Source organism: Capricornis sumatraensis, chromosome 10 (assembly GCF_032405125.1).
Source record: "Capricornis sumatraensis isolate serow.1 chromosome 10, serow.2, whole genome shotgun sequence".
NCBI lineage: Eukaryota > Metazoa > Chordata > Mammalia > Artiodactyla > Bovidae > Capricornis > Capricornis sumatraensis.
In genome coordinates this window covers 62696849-62722388 of record NC_091078.1, presented here as the reverse complement: position 1 = coordinate 62722388, position 25540 = coordinate 62696849, and the positions used below count along the sequence as shown (strand labels likewise).

Below are 25540 nucleotides of genomic sequence, written 5' to 3'. Positions count from 1 at the left end.
TTTTTTCTTTCCTAGGTATCCCTGCTGGAGTACCGCAAACGGAAACAAGAAGCCAAGGAAAATTCTGCTGGTGGGGGAGGTGACTCCACACAGAGCAAAAGCAAGTCTGCAGGAGCTGGGCAAGGCAACAGTAACTCGCTTTCTGACACTGGTGCCCATGGTGTGCAGGGATCCTCAGCCCGAACCCCATCTTCCCCTCACAAAAAATTCTCCCCGTCTCATTCCTCTATGTCTCATCTGGAGGCGGTAAGCCCATCAGATTCCAGAGGCACTTCATCTCACTGCAGACCTCAAGAGAGTATCAGCAGTAGGTGGTAAGTTTAAGTTTGACGCTCTTATGATTAAATTCAGGAGGGAAATAAACGTCTAGACTCTTTACCTAAGATACATGGAAACACTTACCTGAGAAAGCCAGCCAGCAGTACTGTGTATCATATTCGGCTGATTTAATAGTATCAGTCACAATCCCCGAACTTTACAGAAGCAAACAATTGCCACCGAGCCTGCAGAACAGTATGTTGGATGGCATATAGTTGTGAACACAGAGGAGCTATTTCATTCACTGGGCACTAACACTGCCTCTTCTATTTTCTCATTTCATGTGCAAGGTAAGTCAGGAGATGAGCTCAGTTCCACTGAAATTAACATCAGGTGTCTCAGTTCCACATTGCTAGCATAAATATATTTCAGACACAATCTGAAAGGATTTGTCTAGTTTAAGATAGATGACAAATAAATAGATAATATTGTCAGGTACTGAGTATCAAATGAGTGAAATATAAAGAATGAGGCATTTTAGGGATATTGAACTGAAGAAATGAGGTCTGGGAAAGAAGAGACATGGCTCAAATAAGTAATGTTCATTAATCTGTGAGACATTACTACTACCTACCAGTCACATGACTTCACAGAAGAGAAAAATAGCATTTCAAGATGGAGATTGAAGGCAGTAGACACCTTTAAATACCCCTTCTTCTTGATTGTGTTTTCTTACAGTGTTTATTCTTAGGTGCCTGACATAGTTTGAGGCAGAGAAAATACCTTGTTTTAAATTGGTCATGAAGAAAATGTTTTAAAAGAGGATATTTTAAGAAACATTGTACAGCTGTTTGTCAGAGCCTTGTTTGTTCTGTACTTTTAACTCTCAAGTCCTGTGGCATAAGCGTACACCCTGTTGTCTTCACAGGATGGTTCCCACATCGGTAGAACGACTCCGAGAAGGAGGGAGCATCCCCAAGGTCCTCCGAAGCAGCGTGAGGGTGGCCCAAAAAGGAGAGCCTTCTCCCACATGGGAGAGTAACGTCACAGAGAAAGACTCAGGTGAGCCGATGGCCTTTTTCTGCCAGCCAGGTTCAGGGCCACATGAGCCAGGCTCCACACAGTTCACACCAAATGCTGGGCTGAGGTGAGTCCATTTCTTAATGAGGTTGGGCTCCCTTACATGCAAAGTTCCAGCGCAGTCTTGCTTTCATTTTCTTGGGCAGTAGCATTCTTAAGGTCTAGCGTTGCTTGCTCTCTGTCTGCTCTTTTTTCCCAAAGGATACCTTTCTGTAACTCATCTCTCCAAAGCCCTGGGAATCACCTTGATGAAGGATGAAGAGAAAGAAGGAGACAGAAATCAGATCAGGCATTTAAAACAGCCCATAATTAACCACTCATTTTGCCCTTGTGGCATGCTGCACTCAACTGATTTATCAGAGAGCAGCATGGGTTGGTGCTGGCATTGGTGACTTGAATGAACAATTGCTCTCTCTCACTCATTCTTAGAAAATGAGTTGATTTTGTATTACCTTCCAGACCCTGCCGATGGTGAAGGCCCAGAGACACTGAGCTCAGCACTCTCTAAAGGAGCAGCCGTTTACAGCCCTTCCAGATACAGCTACCAGGTGAGGCAAGAAAGTGCTCATCTCTGGGCGTAGGAATGTGTTCTGGGTTCCAAATGTTTTGTGATCCTGGCCGTCCTTTGCAGTTGAGATACCGTCTTTGCATATAGTTTCAGCAGCCTTGGAAGTAAGTCATCATCAGCTCACCTTCAGGTAATAAATCATGCCAGAAAATTGAAATGACCAAAGACAGCCATTTTACTGTCTTTGGTATCCTAAAAAGAACAAATGTTGAAGAAGATGAAGAAGAAGAAGAAAAACAAAAAGTAGGGTCTTTTAAATTTCCACGAGCCTAAAAGGCTTAAATAGGGACTTTTTCACCTCCTTATGCTTTTCCTCCCAACTCTTTCTAGCTCCTGCAGTGTGATAGTCCACGGACAGAATCACAAAGCCTCCTTCAACAGAGTTCCTCCCCCTTTAGAGGACATCCCACCCAGTCTCCGGGATACAGTTATCGAACTACTGCACTGAGACCTGGGAACCCCCCTTCTCATGGTTCTTCAGAATCCTCCCTCTCTTCCACGTCCTATTCCAGCCCCGCCCACCCTGTGTCCACAGACTCGTTGGCCCCATTTACGGGGACACCAGGGTATTATAGCAGCCAGCCACATTCTGGAAACAGCACCGGCAGCAGTCTTCCAAGGAGGAGCTGCCCTTCTAGTGCTGCTAGCCCTACCCCACAGGGCCCCTCAGACTCGCCGACCTCAGACTCGGTTTCCCAGTCCAGCACAGGAACTCTGAGTTCCACCTCCTTTCCTCAGAACTCTAGGTCGTCATTGTCATCAGACTTCCGGACTATCAGTCTGCCCAGTGCTGGGCAGTCAGCTGCCTACCAGGCCTCCAGGGTATCTGCGGTTTCCAATTCACAGCACTACCCACATCGAGGGAGTGGGGGTGTGCACCAGTACCGACTCCAGCCACTGCAGGGGTCGGGGGTCAAGACTCAGACAGGACTTTCCTAGGGCTTCTGGATTTGGGCAAACAGAACTTGAATGAGCCCATAGCTGCTTCCTTCCAGCTGCCTCTGGAACCTAGGCCGAGCATATTGCTGGGGAAGGGGGTACAAGGTGCCAGAGGATTGGGTCTGGTCAACAAGAAACAAGACTTGTGGTCACGACTGGCTCTGGCCCTGGAGAAAGATGTAAATCTTGTCTGAAGCAGAGACTATAAAGAAGTTGCTCCCTGCTGTTAAGGGTACATTGTTGACAAGCAAATGGTGTTTCGGTTAGTAACGATTCTAAGTGCAATGAGTTGTGTTGAAGCCTCCATCTCCCATCCTTGCCTGTAGCCTGTAGTCACTTGTGCAGTGAGGACATCTTTTTAAATCCAAAAAAGAAAAAAGTTTTCAAAGGAAAAAAAGGTGAAAAGAGCCAATCTCAAAGCCCCAAGCCATCTGAGTAGTGTTAGAGTTTTATGCACTTATGAAAAAAGGTGGGTATATAAAACAACCATTCCAAAAGCAGGTATCTGGCCAAGGTGTGTTGACTGAGAATATTCCTTACCTTTGTCTTAAAAACACCAAGAGGCAGGGATAGTGAAGTTTGGTGTGTGCTCTGAGGGGGTTCCTGGATCTCTGAAGAAATACTTGTGGTCAGTTCTTGATTATTCAGAAGCAGATTATTGTAGTAGATTGTCTGAGCCCCCAGCTGGTACCAACCCACTCCCCTTCCCCAAACTATTTCACAGCTCAGTAACCCATGAAGTAAGTAGGGAAAGAAAAGAGATGGGCCAATTGCATTGCTACTTACCAGCCATTGACAATGCATTTGATTAGGAAGAGTTCCAAGTAGTTTGGGAGTTCTTTGAATTTTATTTTTTCTACTCCCAGTTAATCAGGAGTTGCCAATCCCCAGAGTAGGACCACCTCCATGATTGGAGAGCATGCACTCGTGACTGCAGGGTAAGAGTGGAAAGCTTTGATTGTGGAATGGCACCGACAGGACTGATTGTGTGTGGGCATGTCCCACGTTTCTTTGGGAGATGCTTATTTGAGAGTGGCCCAGGTGAGAGTGTTTTAAAGCCACCCACACACCTAATGACACCTGTTCTGGATGAGAGATGAGAGCAGACTGGCTTCTCCCCATCAGTGCATTGTGCCTGTTGTACACCCCTGGAGGAGCCCTGGGCCAGCCAGGTGGGGTACACAATCTTTTTAAATTCCATACGGTTGCCAGCTTATTTCTTTCACTTGTTTACTGTAATATCCGGCGTGTTTTTATTTATCTAATTTTTGTATTCAGTTATAACCATGGTAGGGGTAGCAAATATCTGACAGGTGTAATCCCTGGTGCTGCAGTGGACCTTACTTCTTTCTTTTGGACAAGATAATACTGTGAGTCTCCCTCCTTCCCTCCAATTCGTTTTTCCCTTTTTTCCCTCAGCCTCTTGCATCCCCTTTTCTTTCTACCCTCTCCTACAACTATCATATGCACAGTCTTCTCTCTTTGTGTGTGACTGTTACAAAATTTCACTTTTTCAAAATTCAAATCAGGTGTTTGCTCAAATGAGGGGAGATTTTTTTTTTAATGCTGAAACGTCAGCAGAATACTTTTCTTTATGTTGTTTCCCCCACAAACCCATCAGTCTGGGAGAGCGTTGGAGTGGAAATCATGTTGCCTGGGATGCTGGTTTCTTTGTATATTATATAAAACGTATGTAAATGTCTCTCCATTTGGGCTGGGGTTTGCATTCTCCCCTTGGCTATTAACCAAGGGGAGAGGCCAGCGGGCAGGCGGCCCTCACCCTGCCTGGCACGTGCAGAGACCCCAGCCACTCTGTGTGGGCAGGGTGCTGTCAAGACCAGACCTCTGGGGGGGGGTGGGGTGGGGGGTGGGGGGGACTCTTGGAAGGGAAGAAGTATTACTTCTTTCTCAAGTGGAGTGTTTACACCTTGCTGTAACATTTGAACTTTCACAAGAGATGTAATAATTTTGATAATAAAATTCTTAACCATAATAATCATAAGTTGAGAACTTCTTTGTCCAATTCTGTGACACTGCCTTGCTTAGTTTTCCTGAAGCTGTCGTTAAAGGGAGCAAGATGGACCCACATTCAGGAGAGTGTGCTCTTGGTGGAGTTGTGTTGCCCATAATGGGGCCAGGAATACAGTTTGATCTTCCTTCACCAGTTTATGACTAAGATCAGGCAATAAGTGGGACTTCTCTGTTGGTCCAGTGGGTAAGAATCTACCTTCCAATGCAGAGGACCCAAGTTCAGTACCTGGTTGGGGAACTAAGATCCAGCATGCTGTGGTCAACTAGCCGTACACTACAACTAGAGAAGCCAGCATGCTGCAGTGAAGAGCCCACGTGCTGCAACAAAGACCCAGCCTGGCCCAAAACCATCAGGCAGTGGTCCTTTACTAGAGAGCTGCTGGGTGCTAAACTGTATATGAGGTGCTGGGAGTATGAGGTAAGACAGCCACTGGCTCCATTCCGAGGTGCTTTGCTTTCGGTGTGACGCAGATGTTAGAAACGGAACTGTGGTAAGGAAATAAGCAAGTGCACGCTGTATACAACTTCATAGTTCACCAGACTCTTCCACTTAAGTCATTTGCTAGCTCATTGAAGTTTCAGAGGATACAATATGTCTAAGATTTCTCTCATCCAAATGACAGGCTCAAGCTGACAGTCTTGGAAATTTTGCAGTTTACCCAGGAGACAAATAAAGATGCTTTGAAACTAACTAAAAATCACTTAAGTAACTGAAAAGTTGTATCATTTTCTTTCTTGCCTTAAAAATAACAGTCGGGCCTTTTTAGCTCTGAGGAATCATTTTTATGGTACACGTTCTCTGTTTGGCACAGCTCACCCTGAAGAAAAAAGTGCACTGTTCTCCAAATGGACTATGTATTTACTTCAAAACCACACTGACCATCAGGGCATCAACCAGAGCTGGAACAGCCTTCGTAACCTGCTATGAGGCTGAGACAGAAAAGTTCCTATGCTGAAGATCAGTAAAGGAAAGAGCTTAGAGATAAGCATAGCTACTGAAGGAGATGCTGTGCCTGCTCCTACACTCAAAACTTAACTCTGGGAAGATAATAGTTTTGTATATTTCTCAAGTACTCCATAAAAGCACACAGGGCAGTCACGGTAGCAGAACAGAGCCTTGGACAACTTTATGTTATGGGAAGCCTCCATATCCCCATCAGCCGCAAAACGAAGAAAGCGTGAGACGTTCGTGTTCCCGTGTCCTCTCCCAGAGGAAGCAGTGGCATGTCTGCTAGGTCTCGGAACTTCAGATGAACACTCACCTGGAAGTTCAGCAAGGCAGTGTCAGAACAGCAGGCAAGCTAGCATGGGTGTGCAGTGTGTACAGAAGGTGTGTGGTTAAGTCTGAAGGTGCTGGAGCAGTCTGGGCCCAAGAAAATTCTAAATGGAATTTTGCAGGGGTGAAGGATCACGTTAAATGAAGTATTTTGAACGAGTAAAACTAGGATTGTCCGTAAAGGTGTTAAATAACTTTATTTTGTTTTTAACTCCTGAGAGAAACAGTTGGTCATAAATCGGTCAGCTGGATTTCATCAGCTGTTGTTTGCAAAGTTCATATTTTAGCATTTTGCACGCACAAAATATGTGCTGTAGAACCTTGAAACTGGGGGTGGGGGAGAATCATTCCTCCCTTTATTAACGCATTAAAAGTGGGTAATAGTACCAAAGTCAAATTCCAAACATTTACAAGAAAGGAGCAGAATAATATCCCCACAGACAGTAAGTGTATACTAATACAATATGACAGGAAAAGGAAATAACAGTATACAGATTGGTAAGGAAGAAATAACTGTTCACAGAGGACATAAATATCTTAAAAAGAAATGACTGCTCACAAAAACAAACTCCGTGCAACTAATAAGCATTTATAGCAAGGTTTCAGGGAATGAGGTTAATAACTAATGTCAACTGTTTCCCTATATATCAACAACAAACAAGTGGAATTTGAAAGTTAAAACACAACATTTACATTTGAACCCAAAAAAGTGAAATAAGTAGACATCTAATAAAAGGCCTAAAAATCTATATGAGTAAAACTACAAAACTCTTGGTGAAAGAACTAAAAAATGTTCCATGGCCATGAATGGGAAGACTCTTGTCAGGATGAATGATCTCAACTTGATCTTTAGATTTGTAATCCTAATAAGATTCCCAGCTGATTATTTTCAGGATATCAACAGAATGATTCTGACGTTCATAAGCAGAAGAAAAAGGCCCAGAATAGTGAACACAGTGCGAAAAGGGATGAATAAAGTCAGCCAGGCTTTAATATAAAGCTAATCAAGACAGCCTGGCATTGAAATAAGAATAGACAAATAGGTCAATGGAACAGAATATAGCACCCAAAACCAAACCCACACAGTTAGGTTCAGTCGCTCAGTCATGTCCGACTCTTTGCGACCCCATGAATCACAGCACGCCAGGCCTCCCTGTCCATCAGCAACTCCTGGAGTTCACTCAGACTCAAGTCCATCGAGTCGGTGATGTCATCCAGCCATCTCATCCTCTGTCATCCCCTTCTCCTCCTGCCCCCAATCCCTCTCAGCATCAGAGTCTTTTCCAGTGAGTCAACTCTTCGCATGAGGTGGCCACAGTACTGGAGTTTCAGCTTTAGCATCATTCCTTCCAAAGAAATCCCAGGGCTGATCTCCTTCAGAATGGACTGGTTGGATCTCCTTGCAGTCCAAGGGACTCGCAAGAGTCTTCTCCAACAGCACAGTTGAAAAGCATCAATTCTTCGGCTCTCAGCCTTCTTCACAGTCCAACTCTCACATCCATACCTGACTACTGGAAAAACCATAGCCTTGACTAGATGGACCTTTGTTGGCAAAGTAATGTCTCTGCTCTTCAATATGCTATCTAGGTTGGTCATAACTTTTCTTCCAAGGAGTAAGCATATTTTAATTTAATGGCTGCAGTCACCATCTGCACAGATACAGTCAATATTACTTGACCAGCAAGGGCAATACAATAGAGAAAAGATAGTCTTCAACTAATGGGGCTTGAATAACTGGACATCCATATTCAAAAAAGGTGAATCTAGACTCAAAGCTTACACACATCACAAAAATTAACTCAAAATGGATCACAGACCTAAACATAAAAAGCGAAACTGTTAAACAAACCTAGATGATAACAGTCTAGAAAGTATACCACCAATACCACCATCCTTGAAAGAAGTAACTGATAAGCTGAACTTGATTAAAATTAACATCTGTTCTGCGAAAGACTGTCAAGAGAAGAAAAGCCACATACTGGGAGAAAATACTTCTAGAAGACACCTCTAATTAAAGGACTGTTACCCAACATAAAAAAGCTCTTAAAACTCAACAATAAGTAAGCAGACAATCTTCAGATTCAGTGTAATCCTTACCAAAATTCCAGTGGCATTTTTCACAGAAGTAGACAATTCTAAAATATGTATGAAGCCACAGAATACCCTGAATAGCCAAAGCAGTTTTGAAAAAGAACAAAGCTGGAGGCCAGTTTCATGCTTCCTAATTTCAAACTATACTACAAAGGTATGGTGATTACAGCAGTATGGTACTGGCATAAAAACAGACATGCAGATAAACGGAACAGGACAGAGAACCCCAAAATAAATCCTTGCACGTGCGATTGATTAATTTATGACAGAAGAGCCCAGAATAAACAGGGAAAAGAGTCTCTTCAGTAAGTGAGAAAACGGGACAGCCTCGTGTAAAAGAATAAAATGGGATAGCTATCTTAGACCAAGTTCAAAAATTAACTCTCGACGTATTAGAGACTCAAATGTAAGAACTGAAACTATAAAACTTCTAGAAGGAAGCAGGGCAGTCTCCTTGCCGTTGGGCTTGGTGATGGTTTTTTGGGTTTGACGCCACAAGCGAAAGCAACGAAAGCCAGAGTAAACAAGGGGGACCACATCAGACCAAAAAGCCTCTGCCCAAGCAAAAGGAAGGAGATCATGGACAAAATGAATGGGAGAAGATATCTGCAAATTTAAAAAATGACCAGGAGATCTGGAAATACATTTTTCCAGATAAGACATACAGATGGCAGACAAGTACATAAAAGATGCTCCCCATTAAGCACCAGGGAAATGCAAATCAAAAACTACAGTAATTCATCACTTCACGCCTGTTAGCATGGCTGTTATCAGACAAATGTAGTGAGGATCTGGAGAAAAGTGAACCTATGTGCACTTTTGATGGGGGTATAAAATTGGTACAGGCTTTATGGGAACCAGTATGGATGTTAAAAATTAAAAATAGAACTACTGTACAATCTAACAGTTCCACTTGTGGATATTTAACTGAAAAAAAACAAGAACAGTAACCCAGAAAGACCCCCAAGTTCACTGCAGCATTATTTACAGAAGCCAAGATACAGAACCAACCTGTGTGTCCATTAACGGATGAATAAAATGTATATTGACAATGACAGCCATAAGCAAAAAATTAAATCTTGCCATTTGCAACAACATAGATGTTCCTTGAGAGCATTATGCTAAGTGAAATAAGAAAACCAGATACCATATGGTCTCACTTATATGGGTAATCCTAAAATCAAGTCATAAATACAGAGAACAGATTGGTAATTGGTTGCCAGAGGTTGAGGATAGGAGTAGGCAAAATGGGTAAAGGCGATAAAAAGGTCAATCTTGGACTTTACTAAATCAGTCTTAGGGATGTAACTACAGTGTGATGACTATAGTTAATAATACTGTATTTGCCAGTTACTAAAGGAGTAGATCTTATAAGTTCTCATCACAAGAAAACAGTTTTGTAGCTGTGGTGATGGATGTTGATTAGACATTGTGGTGATCATTTCACAGTGGGACTTGTTGTATACAGGAAACTAATATGTTGATGATAACCTGTTTTGTGTTTTTAATTAGAAGCTGAGGACAGTATGGCAGCAGATCTACATAGCCTTCACATTGTAGGTCCAGCCTACACTTTTAGCTTTATTTCACTTACATAAACTTTTTATGTCAACTAACGTGACTCTCGCTTCTTTACGGTCAAGATTTTACTATGTTTACAGAGGTTTGCATACAGGTTGTCTTAACTCTTTCAGAATTTGACAGAAGGGAAGTGAGAAGGAATAGCACTTTTTTGAGAAGTAAATGGGTTTTCCTGATTAGAACATCACTAGACAGAGTTGAGGTCATGAAGTATAAATTGAGAAAAATGTTTACCTGGAGAAGCTTGCAAAATGGAAATGGTGGTGAGGAAAGTAGCAGTGTTTAATTTACTGAAAGGGTTTAGCAAATCAGTCAGACTAGTTGGTTTTCAAAGACTGTACTTCAAGATGTGGATACATTTTAAGGTCCAACAGTATTGAAACCCTCCAGGAGGTATATAGCCTACTAGAGCTCTTCAGTTCAAATAAAACTCTATTTGGGGTTACCTGGAGAATGCTTTTTTATCATACCCTTGGCAAGAATAAAGAAAACAGCCTTATTTCTAAATGGGCAAAAGACCTTGATCAGATACTTCATGTACAAATGGTCAAGGAGCATGTGAAACGATGTTCAACATTGCATGTCACTAGGAAACTGCAGGTTGACGCAATAGTGTGATGTCATTACCTATTAGAATGACCAGAATCCAAAACAGTGACACTGCCACATGCTGGTGAGGATGTAAAGCAACAGGAACTCTCATTCATTGCTGGTGGGAGTGCAAACAGATGCAACCACTTTGGAAAATAGTTTGGTAGTTTCTTAAAAAACTAAACATGCTGTACTCCTGCCACACAGTTCAGCAGTCGTGATTCTTTGTGTTTACCCTATGAAGGTGAAAATATATGTCCACGCAAAAGCCTGCACATAGATGTTTACAGCAGCTTTATTGATAATTGCCAAATCTTGGAAGCAGCCAAGATGTCCTTCAGTAGGTGAATGGGTAAATAAACTGGTATTCCTGAAAAGTGGATTATTACTCAGCACTAAAATGAAACAAATTACCAAGCCATAATGGAGAAACATTTAATACATATTACTAGTAGAGAAAGAAAACCAATCTGGGAAGGCCACGTACTGTGTGATTCCAATGATAATGTAGAAGTGTAGAAAAGGTTACAAAATCAGCAGTTGAGACAGGAGGGTGAATGGGCAGAACACAGTGTTTTTACAGTGGTGAAACTTTTGTATAATCCTGTAATGAGAGAGACACGTAATTTTACATTTGCCCAAATCCACAGAATGTGAACTTTAAGGTAAACTATGGACTTCATGGGGTGTCAGTGTAGGTCCATCAATTGTAACATGTCCCATTTGATGGGGCTTGTGGATAATAGGGGTGTCTGTGCATATGTGGGGCAGAGAGAATATGGGAAATCTCTACCTTCTGACTTTTGTTGTGAACTTAAAATTGCTCTAAAAGAGTCTCTCTTTTTCCTTAAGTGACAAAGACCAGGGGGAAAAAAGACACGTAAAATAGATGTTTCCAAAGACAGATAAAACAATACCAAAAGTTATAATTTGAGAAAACTTTCCCTGAAATATTTCAAACTACAAATTGAAAAAATATATTGCATACCTTGTAAATTCAACCCAGGATTCAAACCCAGTATCAAAACATCCTAAAATTGGTGGCATTCAAAGAAAAGAAGAAGCAAAAATGAAAACCTGGGTGGATATCCAGCCCTCCTTAACAAAGTTATTTCTAATGGAAGAATGTTAAGCTCTATCAGGCTTCCTGACAGCAACACTTTATGGCAAGAGAGAATGATACATTTAAAATACTCAAGACTGTGAACCAAAAGTTTCATAGCAACTATGTTATAGCAGCAAACTGTCATCTGCATGCAAGAACTTGGGGAGCTTTATTCCTGTTAATTCTCTTTCTTAGGAATCTGTTAGAAACAGCTGATTGAGGTGAACAAACTGTCTTGAGAAACATCAGCAGAAAGTCTGATAGTTAATTATATGCAGTTAGAACTATGAATGCAGAATGTAAGGTGAAATTGCAACATCAGCTGGTGTATGTGTAAATCAGTTGTAAATACAGTGCAACTACAAAGAAATAAACAGGAAAGAATATGGTTTTACATATTCTTGTAATGGTGATTACATTGATGGTATTATATCTGATGGCTTTAATGTGAGATAAATGAATCCAGTTGTGAGAACCAGAGTTCACTTACAGGTAAAAAGTTACAGATGTTAGGCCAAAACCTTCCTTGTATCAGTATTAACTCGACGTATTTTGTCACAGATAGATTAGATTGATAGATCCCATATCTACATATATATGTGTCTGTCTTAACTCTGTCAACTGGAAAGGCTTAGAGAAATGGCAGATATTAGTCTGAGGGAGGAAATGTACCAGGAGCACCCTGGAACATCTTGTCATATCAGAGAGTGAAAGTTGCTCACTCATGTCCCACTCTTTGCAACCCAGTGGAGTATACAGTCTGTGGAATTCTCCAGGCCAGAAAACTGGAGTGGGTAACTGGTCCCTTCTCCAGGGGATCTTCCCAACCCAGGAATTGAACCCAGATCTGCATTGCAGGCAGATTCTTTATCAGCTGAGCCACCAGGGAAGCCCAAGAATACTGGAGTGGGTATCCTGTCCTCCAGCGGATCTTCCCGACCCAGGAATTGAACCAGGCTGTCCTGCATTGCAGGCAGATTCTTTACCAGCTGAGCTACCAGGGAAGCCTGTCAAGGGAGCAATGATACTATCAAAGATAATTTACGGTTAGGTTTGAAAGACTTCCAACTTTTTTTAAAGAGGCTTCTGCTGACCGATGATACAACATTTTGAGCATTAATTATGATAAATGTGTCAGAATCAAATATATTTAAATCCATGAATTCATAATGGTAACAAAACACAAGTAATTGTTCATCTTGGGAGAATGTTAGGAAAGCAACTCTTTCTGAAAACTAGAAAATGGAAGAATTCAGCAGTCTTGCCTTTCCTATACAACTGTATAGGCTAGACCGAAAATGAGGATGTTTTTCTTTATAGAAGCTTTCCCACAAATAAGAGGATGATAGAATTGGAGCATCACTATTTTTCAACCCCTAATTACACAAAAGCAATTAGACAGTATCTCTTGATGAAGAAAACAACTATGAACCAGTCATTAAAATGTGCAAACACACACTTGAATGTGAATCAGCATCTAGATCCAATTTGCTGGAAATACAGAGAACAGAGGAAACTCGTTTAACTGAACCACAAGAATAGAGCCAGCCAACTCCCAGCTACAGAACTCTATAGAACAAATGGTCCAGTTTCTTCAACCAATTGCAAGGAGGGATAAAAAGAAACCAAGTGGTAAAGACATAGTCAAAGACAAAGAATAGTCAAAACTAAACCATTTTGTTTGAAGATGCTCTCGGATGAAGAAATTACAAACGTTGGGACGTGATTACACTAAAACAGTGGTTATTAGGAGAGAAGGCAGGCAGTGGTTATTAGGAGAGAAGGAAGGGGATAGTGTTTGGGAGCACTTGAAAGGCTTCTGGGGTGGTTAGCAAGAGTCTCTTTGGTTATGGTTAGAAGATTATGTGTAATAGTTCATCTACCTGTACATTTGTTTTATACTGTAACATGTCTAACAAAACAACATGTCTAACAAACCACAATAAAACAGGCAAACAGCCCTGCAAAGGTCATTTGAACCCAGGGCCTCTGTCTGACTTATTTGCATATTTCTAGAGCCTAGAGCAGTACCTGACTAGAACAGGCATTCAACCCATGTTTGGTTGAACGAGTAAATGAATCTGAAGAAGCCTCCAACCACTCATGTTGAATTTCGATACCTACGTGAGCTTTCCAACACCTCCAGATCTGTATGGGTGCCAGCATATGACATCACCAGTCCTGCCCTGCCTCAGGAGATTTGAAAGGGTCTTAAACTAGAGCTCTGTTGTAAAGTTGGAGTCTGGCAAGTTCCACAGGCTTCACGCTCCTTAGTCACTTCGCATGATGACAGCTCTCCATGCCACCTGGCTGCCCAGTGCTTCTGCTTTGACAGCGCACCATCCTTCTGTCTTTCTGTCCCACCCTTCTCTTTAGTCTTTCCTGCAGGGCTGTTTCTATGATAGACAAAGCCTTAGCTCCTTCATATTGTCTCCTGACCTTAACTGAATATGGTCCTCTCCTTAGGACACCCTCTCCTTTGCGATCTTTGACATGAAGGCTGCTCCTTTCTCACACCCTATCGCATGGAGGCTCTCCCTCAGTGTTTCCAGACAAAATACATCTTGTACCTTCTATTAAAAATCTGTATTTCTTCTGCTCACGTACTGGTTAGTGTGCTTTCATCCCTCTTCCTGCTGTGGTCTTAACCATCCAAACTCTGATTCTTTGATTCTTGGAACAACTTTGGCTTGTCTCCTGCCCCTCCATTTCTGCCATTATTGTCATCATTTGGGTGGACATTCTAGCCAGGGTACCTCACATCTCAAAATCTTTTTCAAGAGTTACTCAGACTATTCAGGTCAAATACCCAACTTTCCGGTTAGCTACAGTCTCCTGACCTTGCAGCTGCTTTGTGTTAACTTCAGTGCTTTCATTTCTCCATGTCCTGCACCGGTCTGCCCCGCTGCAGTCTCTCCCTTTCCCATACCCAGCCTTGATCTGTTGGTGGATCTCAGAGTCGCCTTACCTTGCCCTTGCCTTTCAGTCTGTAGTCTACCTTCTGTGCCTGCCCTCCCACCTGTTGGTGCCACCACAAATTCAGTCACCTGTCAGTCCTTTTATTGACCCTTTTTTATCCTTTGACAGCTCCATTAGCAACTGTTCTAAAGTTTCATAATTCTTACTTATTCCCTTCTCTTTTCAGTAGACAGTCTTGCCTCCTGCTTCACTGAAGAATTGGCTGCCATCAGGCATGCATACGTGCGTGCATGTTAAGTTGCTTCAGTCATGTCTGACTCTGTGGCCCTATTATGGATTGTAGCCTGCCAGGCGCCTCTGTCTGTGGGATTCCCCAGGCAAGAGTACTGGAGCAGGTTGTCATCAAGAGCTCCCTAAACCTTGTACTTAAACCCTGTACTCTCCCCCACAAAAGAGGCTTCCTCTCTTCCGTTAGTCATCCTCTCTTTATCTTTAAACTCTTAGCAGCCATGACTTAGAAACCCTCAGAACTGTTCCATGTTGAAAAGAGGTTCCATAGTCTCCTCTGGATTACATGCTGATCCTGTCCACTGCTGGTTCACTATACTTCATAGTTCCTGAAAAAATCCCACTGATGTCCCCTTCTTGTCCACACTTCTACGGTAATCCTCAGTCACCTGCCATTCTCTCCCAGAACAGACCTCAATTCGATTCTACTCTCACTCTGAACATGCTTTTACCAAATCCAGCAGTGGACTCTTTGTCCCCAAATCTAAGGGACCCGTTTTTAAGTCCCTAAGTCTGGACCTCTCTACTCCATTTGACCAGTTGAACTTCCCCTTGAATTCTAAATCCTTGGTTTCCCTAACACCACATTCTCACCATTCTCGTCAAAGCTCTGACTCTTTCCGGACATCCATTCCTCTGACCATTATATATTAGTGTTTCCCAGCATTTGGCAACGCAGTTTTCTCACACAACACGGCCGCCCTGAATAAGCTCATCTATGCTTCACTTGTCATCTGCCACCTGCGTGTTCATCTTTCTGGCCCAGAACTTTCTCGAGCCCCCAAAGCCATGCAAGTCAGCTGACTACTGGACAGTCCATCAGGATGGCCCACATGTAGGTCTCAAATTGATTGTCTCGTCACCTGCTATACTGGGAATTTTTCCCTTTCCCCTCAAGCAAAAAATTTAACTCTCCTCCTCAGTGCCACAGTCCCTTAGCACACCACCACCACCTCTGTCAGTATAATTCAGATTCCTAAATGTTACATCCTTTACCTCTCTCGAAACCACTGCCACCACCTTGCTTCAGGCCAGACTTCTGCTTTATTAAATTGTCCCCAACTAACTCAGCCCCCAAAATGCAAGAAGAAGAGGGATCTATCTGAAATGCATATCTAATTGTGTCCTTTTTCTGCTTGAAATCCTTCCCTGTTGCTCTTAGGTCTGAACTGCTGTAAACAGTGTCAGAGCTTTGTCATCACCTGGCCTTTGCTGATCTCTCCAGATGAATCCCTGACCCTCCCTACCTCACACTTTACAGTTCAGCATTATTAAATTGCTCTTCTCCACAGGTTCAATTCTATTTCTCATCTCAGCCTTTTTCCCCCAGCTGCCTTCTTTCATGAATGGCTTTCCTGGCCCCTGCCTACCTACCTCCTGTTCATTCTACAGTAAAACCACCCATCCCCTGCTCTACCCACCCCACCTAAAGCCATGTAAGGTATCCCTGTACCCACAGTACCCTGCACCAGGCAGATTTCACATTATTGTTACATGTTAATATACCCAACCAGACCATTAAGACAAAGGCTCTGATTTTCTTCAAGTTCTAAGCAGATACTATGTGCTCAAAATGTGTTGAATGAAGGCTCAATTCCCAAATGCAAAAATTATAGTCAATAGAGCTGCCATTTGGGGCATGTTACTATGTGTAAGACACTGCAACACAATTCACAGGCATTCCCTCATCTGTTCCAAGTTCCCTGAGAGCACTGTCGTCATCCCCATTTACTCACTGGGATTTAGAGGTGAAAGGACTTGCCCACAGCCACTCAGGAGGAAAGGGTGGAGCCTTGTGTTCTAACCCATGCAGTCAGGAGCTGGCAAAGATGGCCAGCTATTCTCTCTCCTGGAAACAACTCCAGTTTTAGTTGTTAACAGACTACATTTCAGTTAGGTGTGTGGTGTGACTCAGTCCTGTGGGATCTCAGGAAGTCTCCTTAAAATGAAATATGGACCAAAGTGACAAGTTCAGACAAGGTCATGAGGTGTCCTTGAGGATGAAACCCAGGATTGAAGATGGTGCTGAGTTCTGTGTCAGTCATGGTCTGGCTACCTTCATGTAAGGTCTGTTAATACACGGCTATACCTGGTACAAAGGGTCAGTTTGAATCTCACCCCTCTTAATCCCCTGGGGGCCAACTCAGAGAAGGAGAAGCTAGCATGGGTGATATAAAGTGTGTCTTTATTTGAACATCATTCCACCTGCACTGAAGCTCAAATCCAGCAGCAGCAGAAGGGGTCAGGACCAAAATCAGTGTTACCGAATTGGACGATGAACAGCGAGGACACGTTCAGACAGAACTTACTAATGGAGTGTAGACAACACCAAGCTATCCTAATGACACACAGCACGGGCCCTCTGCTGGTCAGAGCTCAGGGGAGGACTGTGGCTCCCTTGTTCACTTCTCAGGAAACTCCAGTCCCACCTGAAGGCCAGCCCTGAGCCAGGCAGGGGCCTGCGGAAGTTTCTCGTGCCAGGAAGATCCCAGCTTCTCCAAAGAGAGGGTTTTTTTGGCTTCCCTCAGTTCATACTGGGAGCTGCAGAAGGGTGAATCCCCTGTGCCCAAGCAGGAACCTCAACAGGCAGCCAGGCAGGAATTTTTCCCCACACAGCCTTCTCTAAAAGCTCCCCACTTCTTGGCTATAACAGGCCTGAAAAAGATCTTGAACCTACCCATGGTACTGATCCCCAAAGAGGAAAGGTCTCACATCCGGAGACCTGGAAGGACTTGAGCAAGCAGTGCTCTGAACCCCCTCGAGGTTGGAGCTGCCTTGGCCTCTCCTGAGAGTCCTGCATCAGGCAGAGGAAACCCTTTCTGGTCCAGGCACGGCGAGGGGAGGGGTGCCTCAGTGGACTGCTCACCCACAGCTCAGCCTTTTTCAGGGACCAAGAGATTCAGCTGGGAACAGACCATCTCCTCTGCTTCCGCCTCCTCCCAGAGGCTTAAACCAAGTTGCCAGGTGTGGGTGAGAGCAATGAACATCCTCGCTGTGATGGCTTCCTGACCCCAGAGAGCCATCTGGGTCCTGGCTTGCTGACGCTTCAGCCTCACCTGGGGCCTCACTGAAGCATCTCCTTCCTACTCTGCTCCCACCTCTGCTGAAGCCTCAGGGACAGGACTTTGGTTTGGTACCCACTCCAGCCTCTGTCCCTTCCCTAAGGTACCCTGGTGTTCCTTCAGTCCCACCAACACTCTCCTCCTAACCCAGGCTCCTGGGTGCATTGCCCTAGTCAGGGCAGCAGGGGGCTGGGCGAATGGTGGCAGGGAAGCACCGTCCAACCACTCCAAAGGAAACCACCCCCCTCTACCACTAACCCACTCCAGTGGCGCTAACCTGCTGGGCAATCACCTAGATGCAATTCCTTCCCAACGGGGTGGGGCACGGCTGCCTGGGCCCCACCTCTGCCTCTTAGGAGCTAGGTCCTAAGCTTCCCGCCAGCAGCGCACAGGGGTTTGTGGCTCCTGGGTAGCAGCGGCTCCCCATTTCCCATCGCCCTCTCCTTCCTTTCTTCCCCAGCGCCTGGCCCCCTGCAACTCGCCTCTTCCTCTGTCTCCTCACCATCCCTGTGCCTTCCTTGTCTCCGGCCACCTCCCCTCCCACATCCTAGTTCTCTATCCATCACATCCCCTCTCTGGTGACTCTTTCTCTACTCTGTCACACCTCGTTCAATCTCCTTGTAGCTCCATCCCTCCCCCCTCCCAATCTCTGTGCCGCCGCCTCTTTCCCCTGTCTCTATCTTCTTCCCATTTCTAATCACTGGTTCCTGCTCCCTCCTCCTGTTGGCTTCCAATATCGGGCTTTGGTTAGGATCTTGAAGGAACTCACTTCTACCCCTCACCCACCCCCCACGAGGCTCCCCCACCCTCTCTCTCACTCAGCGGGGGTCAGCGCGGGACCCTGGGGGGAGCAGGAGGAGGGGCACAGTGCAGGGGTCGGAGCATGGGGGAGGGGGTTGGGGGGGTGTGTTTGCCCAGGAGGAGGGAGTAGAGAGGGCAGGGATCAGGACTCTGCACGTTCCAGGTTTCAGGAATCCTCCCAAAACCGAGGCACGTGATTCCAGTTAGGGTCCAGCTGGGGGACTCTAGGGTCTCTCTTGGCAACCCTAACTCTCAGGTCCAGGTCCAGGGGAAATGAACACAGGGTTGTGAACACATGGCACTCGCTGCTTTCCTCTCTCCTTCGGCCTCACGTGACATGGTGACCACGTGCTTCCCCACTGAGCCTGCAGGGGCCTCCCGCTGCCCCTCCACAGTGGGCCAGGCAGCAGGTACCTGGAGACAGAAGTAGGCACACAAGATGAAGCTAACTGGCCACCCAGTGTGGGGCTGGAGGGGGCCATCCACACCCCAGGCCAGATGGCTCTACCACCAGGACCCCCAGGCAGTGACGGGAGGTCAGACACACCTATAGCCTCCATCCTGTGCTCCCAGGGGCAGAGGGGAGAGAGAAGACCCTTCATCTGCCCCACACACACACACGCGCGCGCGCACACACACACACACACATTCACTCATGCCTCGGCTCCAAGCATGCCCACTGGGTTTGAGACCGTGGGCAAACCGCAAGGCAAGAGGTGGGCAGGGAGAAGGAAGAGGTGGGGACAGGGTTACAAGGCCTGGGGATGGGGACAGGGGGTACCCTGTTCAGAGGTGACCTGCAAGTTCAAGTTATGCAGAAAAGTATCAAAGAGGCAAGACAGTCTCTGCCCTTGGCAGAAGGGGGTGGGGGGACACCATGAGATGGGGCAGAGGGGTGAGGCATCCCCTAATACCCCACTCATGGGCCTCTCCCCCAACCCCCAACCCTGACAACAGGGCCAAGAAGTCTATGCTGTACAAAACAGGCCAGGGTCAAGGTCCAGTCCCTGGTGAACCGTCCACGCAGGGAGGAGATGGCCAGCCCCAGGCTGAGCCACTTTCAGCCCCAGCCTGCAGCAGCCACACGCCACCAAGACAGGAGTCTGAGCGCGGCCTCCGGAGCGGCCTGTCTTGGCTCAGAGTCCGTGCTGACAGGGCCCCAGTCAGCAGCAGACCCGGAGGCCCTGTGCTTTCTGCCTTGGTGCAGCTCGGATTCCTTCAGGAGAGCTGGAAGCAGGCTGGAGCAGAAGGGCCTCGGGGAGGCCAGTGGTGCCTGGAGCTCTGTGAGGAGATGATGGAACCGTTGTTGGCAAAAAAGAAAAAAGGTAGGAAAGAGTCCGGTCTGCCCTGGAGCAGTATCTTGAATGAGTTTCTGCAGGAGGTGGGGACCAGAGGAGGCGAGGATGGAGCCAGGCCGCAGCCCTCCAGACTGGGGGAGCCTGGTGGGAAGCCACAGCGCCTCTTTCCCCAGAGACTCAGCAGGGCCCCGGCCAGGCTGGAGAGGAGGAGGAGGCCAGGGGCTGGGGGCCAGCTCCCTTAGGTCAGCTGAAGGAAGTGCAGACCCCCAGGGTCTGCAGGGCCTCTCCCCTCCCCCAGGCTGCATGTCAGCCCCAGCCTCTCTTCAAAGCCCAGAGTTCGCAGTTAGATAGCAGGTGAGGTGAGTCCAAGATCGGGGTCTTCCCTCGGAGCGTGAATGGAGGGATGAGAGGGCAGGAGACAGGACAAGCCGAGGGCAGATCAACTCCTGGGCTGTGATTCCGGCCTTCAGGGTCCCTGTGTGTGAGCAACAGGACACGGGAGGACTCCCCATCCGGAGACATCACCCCCTGGCCGCAACACAGAGCTTACTGTAGAGCCCACAAAATCTAAGAGAGAGAGAGAGAATTGGAGAAAGTCAGAGGCTGCCCAGCACTGGGGCTCCCTCAGCCCCTCCTCAGGGCAGAGCTGGGTGGAGGGCTGAGCTGCACAGGTTCTGAAATGCCACCAGGCCTGACGAGCTGGGAGGCCTTGGGCCAGCTCATTCAGCCTGAGCCCCAATTTCCTCATCTGTACAACAGACATAATAGCCTCCTCCTTCAGAGTGACTCTGAGGGGTCAAAAGACAAATGACGCCTGCTGAGGGCTCTCAGTTCAGTTCAGTTCAGTCACTCAGTCGTGTCCGACTCTTTGTGACCCCATGAACTGCAGCACGCCAGGCCCTGCACATAGTACACAGTGAAAATGCCAGTACTGTAGAGCTTAATTTTGTTCCGCAGGGCTTTGGCTCAGAACTGAGCTGTGAGGCTCACTCACCTTGAGTGCCCAGTGAGGGAAGGAAATCCCCAGATGCTGAAGGAAGGCAAACTGGGGCTCCCTTATGTCATTTTTAGGGCGCTTTAGGGAAGGAGGAGAGGACGCTGAGTGGTACCCACATGGGCAAACCCCCTCCAAAAGGCCACGTCAGTCTTTGTACTGCACTTCTGGAAGCGGCCACCAGAGGGCAGGCTCCGACCTCACGCGAAGACCATAGAAAGCACCAGGCGTTTGTGACACCAGAGACAGGAGCCTCAGAGGACAGCTCAGCAGCCCAGGAGGGCTCTGAAAGGGGGACTGGCAGCAGGGAAGAACTTGGCCTTCAGACTTGGACCTGGGCTCAAATCTTGGCTCCACCAATTAGGTGACCTCAGATAAGTTACTGGACCTCTCCAGACCTCAGCCGTCCCACTTATAAAATGGTCACGGTGCCTGCCTAATGGGAAGCTGTGACAAGTGACAGCTTTCAGTGAGCATTCACCACCTGCCCCTTCCTAGGCACAATTTTGCTTCATTGCAGGACAGCCCTGTAAGGTGGTAGCTTTCTCAACACCGTCGTTTTGGGTTTTTTTTTCTTTTCAGTTTTATTGATATATAGCTGACATACAGCACTGTAAAAGTTGGAGGTGTAGAGCATAATGATTTGACTTATATACTGTGAAAGTATTAGCAACCAATTTAATTTTTTTCTAATTTACTAAATGCTTAATAGATGGTAACCTTCATTTAAAACACGTTAAATATACATAACCTACATTATGTGAAATAGGCTACAAAACCCTCAGTATTTTTTGGCATTCTGAAATTTTTACACAAACCACAGCTGGGGGAGTACTGATTCAGTAGACAAAATCTGCTCTTTTCTTCTTTCTCTTACTCCAGTAATCACCTCTAAGACACGTTACACTGGAGGCTGAGTCTTCCCTATCATGGGGAGGGGGTCACTCTCCTCAGAGAAGGAAACCTCATGAAGAACAGGGATTGGGATGTGAGTCAGTATCACTCAGATTTCTCTAAGATGAGAAACATCTGACTTGTAGAAGGAAGCGTCTCAGGAGCATGAAATAAAAAGGTTGTTCTGAACCTGGAAGGCCTCCCCTCATCCCTTGTCTCATCTCATGAAGACAATTCTGAGGGGTTCTTCTGGGCTCAGGTGAGGTGAGTTGGGTAGAGTCCAGGGAGTCAAAGCCCAGCACTGGAGCAAGTGTCCCTGTGGTCGTCTGGTGTGCATGTTTGTATCCAAGTCCCATCATACCAAGAGGATGGTGACTATGGACAACTCCACAGATCAGCTCTCTGAGTATCCTCAGGAGATAGAAAGGACCTGAGTCTTACTTTTTTTCCCCACTATTTTCATTTAGGTACTGCAGGAAACAGGCTCAAAGAGGTAAAGTCATTTCTTAGCTCAACCTACTTCCAACACAAATAATTTGCCTTCATGGTCCAAGTGTATTCACACCACAATACTAGAGTACCTCCTGGAAAATGAGCTAATAACCGTCGCTATCATTATGCCCATTTTATAGATGAGAGACTCAGATGAATGTAATTAAAGGAAAGTGCTGAACATAGATCTAGCATCTGCTAACAGTTCAAGGAAGGTTGAGACTAAGAAAACGGTGAAATCCGATTTCTCAAGGCAGAAAACGGGCACCCAGACAGGCAGAGTGTCTCCCCCGTCTCCAGGGGCAGTGTGGGCCCCTGGGTCAGAGGCCTGACCTTCCTTTAGGAAACAGTCTGGAATTATCACTACAATTGTGAGTGTGCAATTCCACCTCAGGGAAAGACACTGAGAAAACAGAAAACAAAGACCAAGACAGCCGTTCTTGTAATGACCTTCCCAGTAACAGAAAGAAGAAAGAAAAAACAGGGAACCTCCCTAACAGCCCCTACAAGGAGAATGGTTAAGAACCTACAATTCTGTCGTCTTATGTAACACTAAGCATTGGATGAAAAGGACAAGATGGTTCTCCATAAAATGATAAAGATCTTAAAGATGTGCTCTAGAACTGAGCGCCAAGAGCAATCTGAGGAGGGATTTGTTTCCATGATGCCTCTCCTATATCAACATGACACAACCATGTATTTCATAAAAGGATGTACGTACACACATAGGTAAGCATCTGATAACAGTGGTTAAGGCTCTGGCCTTGGTGGTGTCAGCTTTTTCTTTACTGTATATTAATGTTACCTGATACATATGGAGGTTTATGTGTACTATACTAGGTATAAAGCATACTGTACCAAACATCTGTAGGCTCACCATGCTGGAAAAACTCACCAATAATTTGTACCCCATTCACCTGTCCCCCACCTCACATCCTTGCCTCTCTGCTTCCATTCCAACCACAGAGAACCACCATCCTACTTTTTGTATTGATCATTTGGGTTTGTTTGTTTGTTTTTAAATACAGTATTAAACTGTATTTAGTGTAGTGTTAATTAGTTTTTAGCTTTAAAAAATTATACTCTGTCATCTTCTGGAATTTGAGTCCCCCTGCCTCAATATTGTGTTTACAGGATGTAGCCATTCATTGTTACCTAAAACTGGCATTCATTCATTTCCACACGTGTAAACAATTCCGTGATGTGAATACGCCACTATGTATTTATCCATCCTCCAAGCTGTTTTTAGTTGCTTGCGATTTTGAAACTGCTGCCAAGAGCATTTATCCACACTTCTCCTGGGTTTATACTCATGGTAGGGTTTGCTGGGTCAGGCCCCTGCAAATGTTTAGATCTGAGGGATAACCTCAAACTGTCTCCAAGGCACTCGGCCTCTCTGTAAGGGTTCCTGCTTGGGCTTCCCTTGACTTGGAAGGTGTCCCGCCCCACCCCCAGCCGCCACGCCAAGCACGCCCACTCGCCTTTGTTCTCCTGCTTGAGCTCTTCCTGCAGCAGGTCGGTTTGCCGGTTCCCCAGCACGAAGGCAAGGAAGGAGAGGATGAGGGCGTTGAGGATGCCGATGATGGCCAGGATGTACGCCCAGCGCACCGAACAGTCCCCCAGGGAGTACTTCCCAGTCTTGGCCCCGCACATGTCCCGGATCGTCTCGGCGTCCCAGCCGTCGGGGAAGATCATGCAGCCCAACACGAGGCACAGAGCTGAGGGGGCGCCGGGCCGAGCCCACCGCCGGGTCAGGAAGCAAGAGAGAAGGGGTTGGTTACTTCCCAGAGCCTGAGGACCACCGAAAGCCCCCCGTAGGCTGGGACCCCGCGTCCCCACTCGGCCCATCAACCCAGGAGCTTGTTCATCTCCCACCGACCTAGAAACTAAACTCTAGAAGGAGCAGAAACGCAAGGCCTTTGCCTGCCCCATCAGATCAACAACTCCTCCAGGAAGCCCTCCTGGAGACAGAGGAAAATAGCAAATCAGGGTCACCTCCTTAAGCTTCGTTTAGTATCTTGGCACATCGCTCCCTCATCCTCCTCATTCTTTATTTTTTATTTCTGTCATTTACGCAACAAATTTTTATTGAGCGCCATGTTCCAGGCTCAGTAGGCCATCTCCAGGCTGGGATCTCCCCCTCCTGGCAGTGAGAGTTTTTGACTATGTTTGCTGGAGTGACGTTGCCCTTTTAGTATCTGACAGTCCGGCGGAGACCGCATCACTGTGTCTGAGACGCAAAGGCTCCCAAAGGCTCAGGTTGGAGTAAGGGGGCCCTTGACCCCATGCCAGGCCCACAGGGTGCTAGACCTGGGTTTAAGATGACAGTGATGACAAAGTGGGGGTGGTGGTCAGTTCTGCCCACTGCCTACGAGACACAGCTAGTCCCCAGGGTGGGTAGGGACCCCTGGCTTTGCCATCTCCTTCCTTCAACGACCATATGTGAGAAAGCGTTCCCCACAGCACAGACTCCTCCCTGCCTGAGTTCTGCCTCTTCTGGTCTCACCCCCCACCTTTCAATAGGACAGTCCTTCCACACATCCCCAAGGATGTGTTCCTCACACTGACACAGGGCGCCTCAACAGCACTCTGATCTTACACACACACACACAGGAGCAGGCCTTCATTCCCCTCTCCTGTGCTCGCCTTCTTCAAGACAATTCTCCATACAGCTAGTCCATACAGTGTTCAAGGGGAGGCCACCTCTATTTAACGGCTGGGAAACGAGTTTGCGGCAAAGGGGGTGGCAAATGCAAAGAGCCTTGAGGCAAGAATGAGCTTGGTGAGTTAAAAGAGTTCCACAGTTTGAAGATGCCCTTTAGAAACCCAAATGGGGAAGAAAACCCAGGGAGCACTCAGGGCTGGAGATATAAATGTGGGAGCTGTGGACATGTAAATTCCCGGGACCAGACATTACAGAAACTGTCTTGAAGGCCCAGAACTGAGCCCAGAGGTGCTCTATCATTTATGGGGCAGGAAGAGAGGAGGGGCCTCTGGAGAGGGCTTGACCCATTCATCTCCCCATATTCCCCTAACACTTTCCAAGACCCTCCAGGACCCTGCAGAGAGGAGGAAGGTCAGTTGCCAGGGATGAAGAAGTGGCAGATGGCATCCCCAGGGCACTCTGAGGGGTCGGAGGAGTGCACTCCCACCTCCCCATTCTTGGTCCTGAATCTCCAGCTTGAGGCAGGGATGAGGAAAGAGCCCGAGGAGGAGGAAAACCCACCCCGTCCCTCTGCCTCCTCTCCCCATACAGTGTTTCCTCTCCCGCC

General features: G+C 46.3%; 2 protein-coding genes across 5 annotated transcripts in view; one reads left to right on the top strand and one right to left on the bottom strand.

Moving 5' to 3' along the window:
- SETD5 (SET domain containing 5) overlaps nucleotides 1-4673 on the top strand; it is a 42616-nt gene extending 37943 nt beyond the window's left edge. For all 4 annotated transcript variants that reach the window (XM_068981780.1, XM_068981777.1, XM_068981779.1 and 1 more), the window contains 4 exons: nucleotides 16-314; nucleotides 1187-1320; nucleotides 1798-1886; nucleotides 2237-4673. In XM_068981780.1, the coding sequence (XP_068837881.1) occupies nucleotides 16-314; nucleotides 1187-1320; nucleotides 1798-1886; nucleotides 2237-2845 (1131 nt within the window). In that variant the 3' untranslated portion in view covers nucleotides 2846-4673. The remainder of the gene's footprint in view (nucleotides 1-15; nucleotides 315-1186; nucleotides 1321-1797; nucleotides 1887-2236) is intronic.
- Nucleotides 4674-20354: 15681 nt separating this feature from the next.
- The window catches only part of LHFPL4 (LHFPL tetraspan subfamily member 4), a 28990-nt gene continuing 23804 nt past the window's right edge, over nucleotides 20355-25540 (bottom strand). Inside the window, exons 2-3 of the mRNA XM_068982924.1 lie at nucleotides 23750-23986; nucleotides 20355-20455 (exon numbers count right to left, since the gene is read on the bottom strand). Coding sequence (XP_068839025.1) covers nucleotides 20355-20455; nucleotides 23750-23986 — 338 coding nt within the window. The remainder of the gene's footprint in view (nucleotides 20456-23749; nucleotides 23987-25540) is intronic.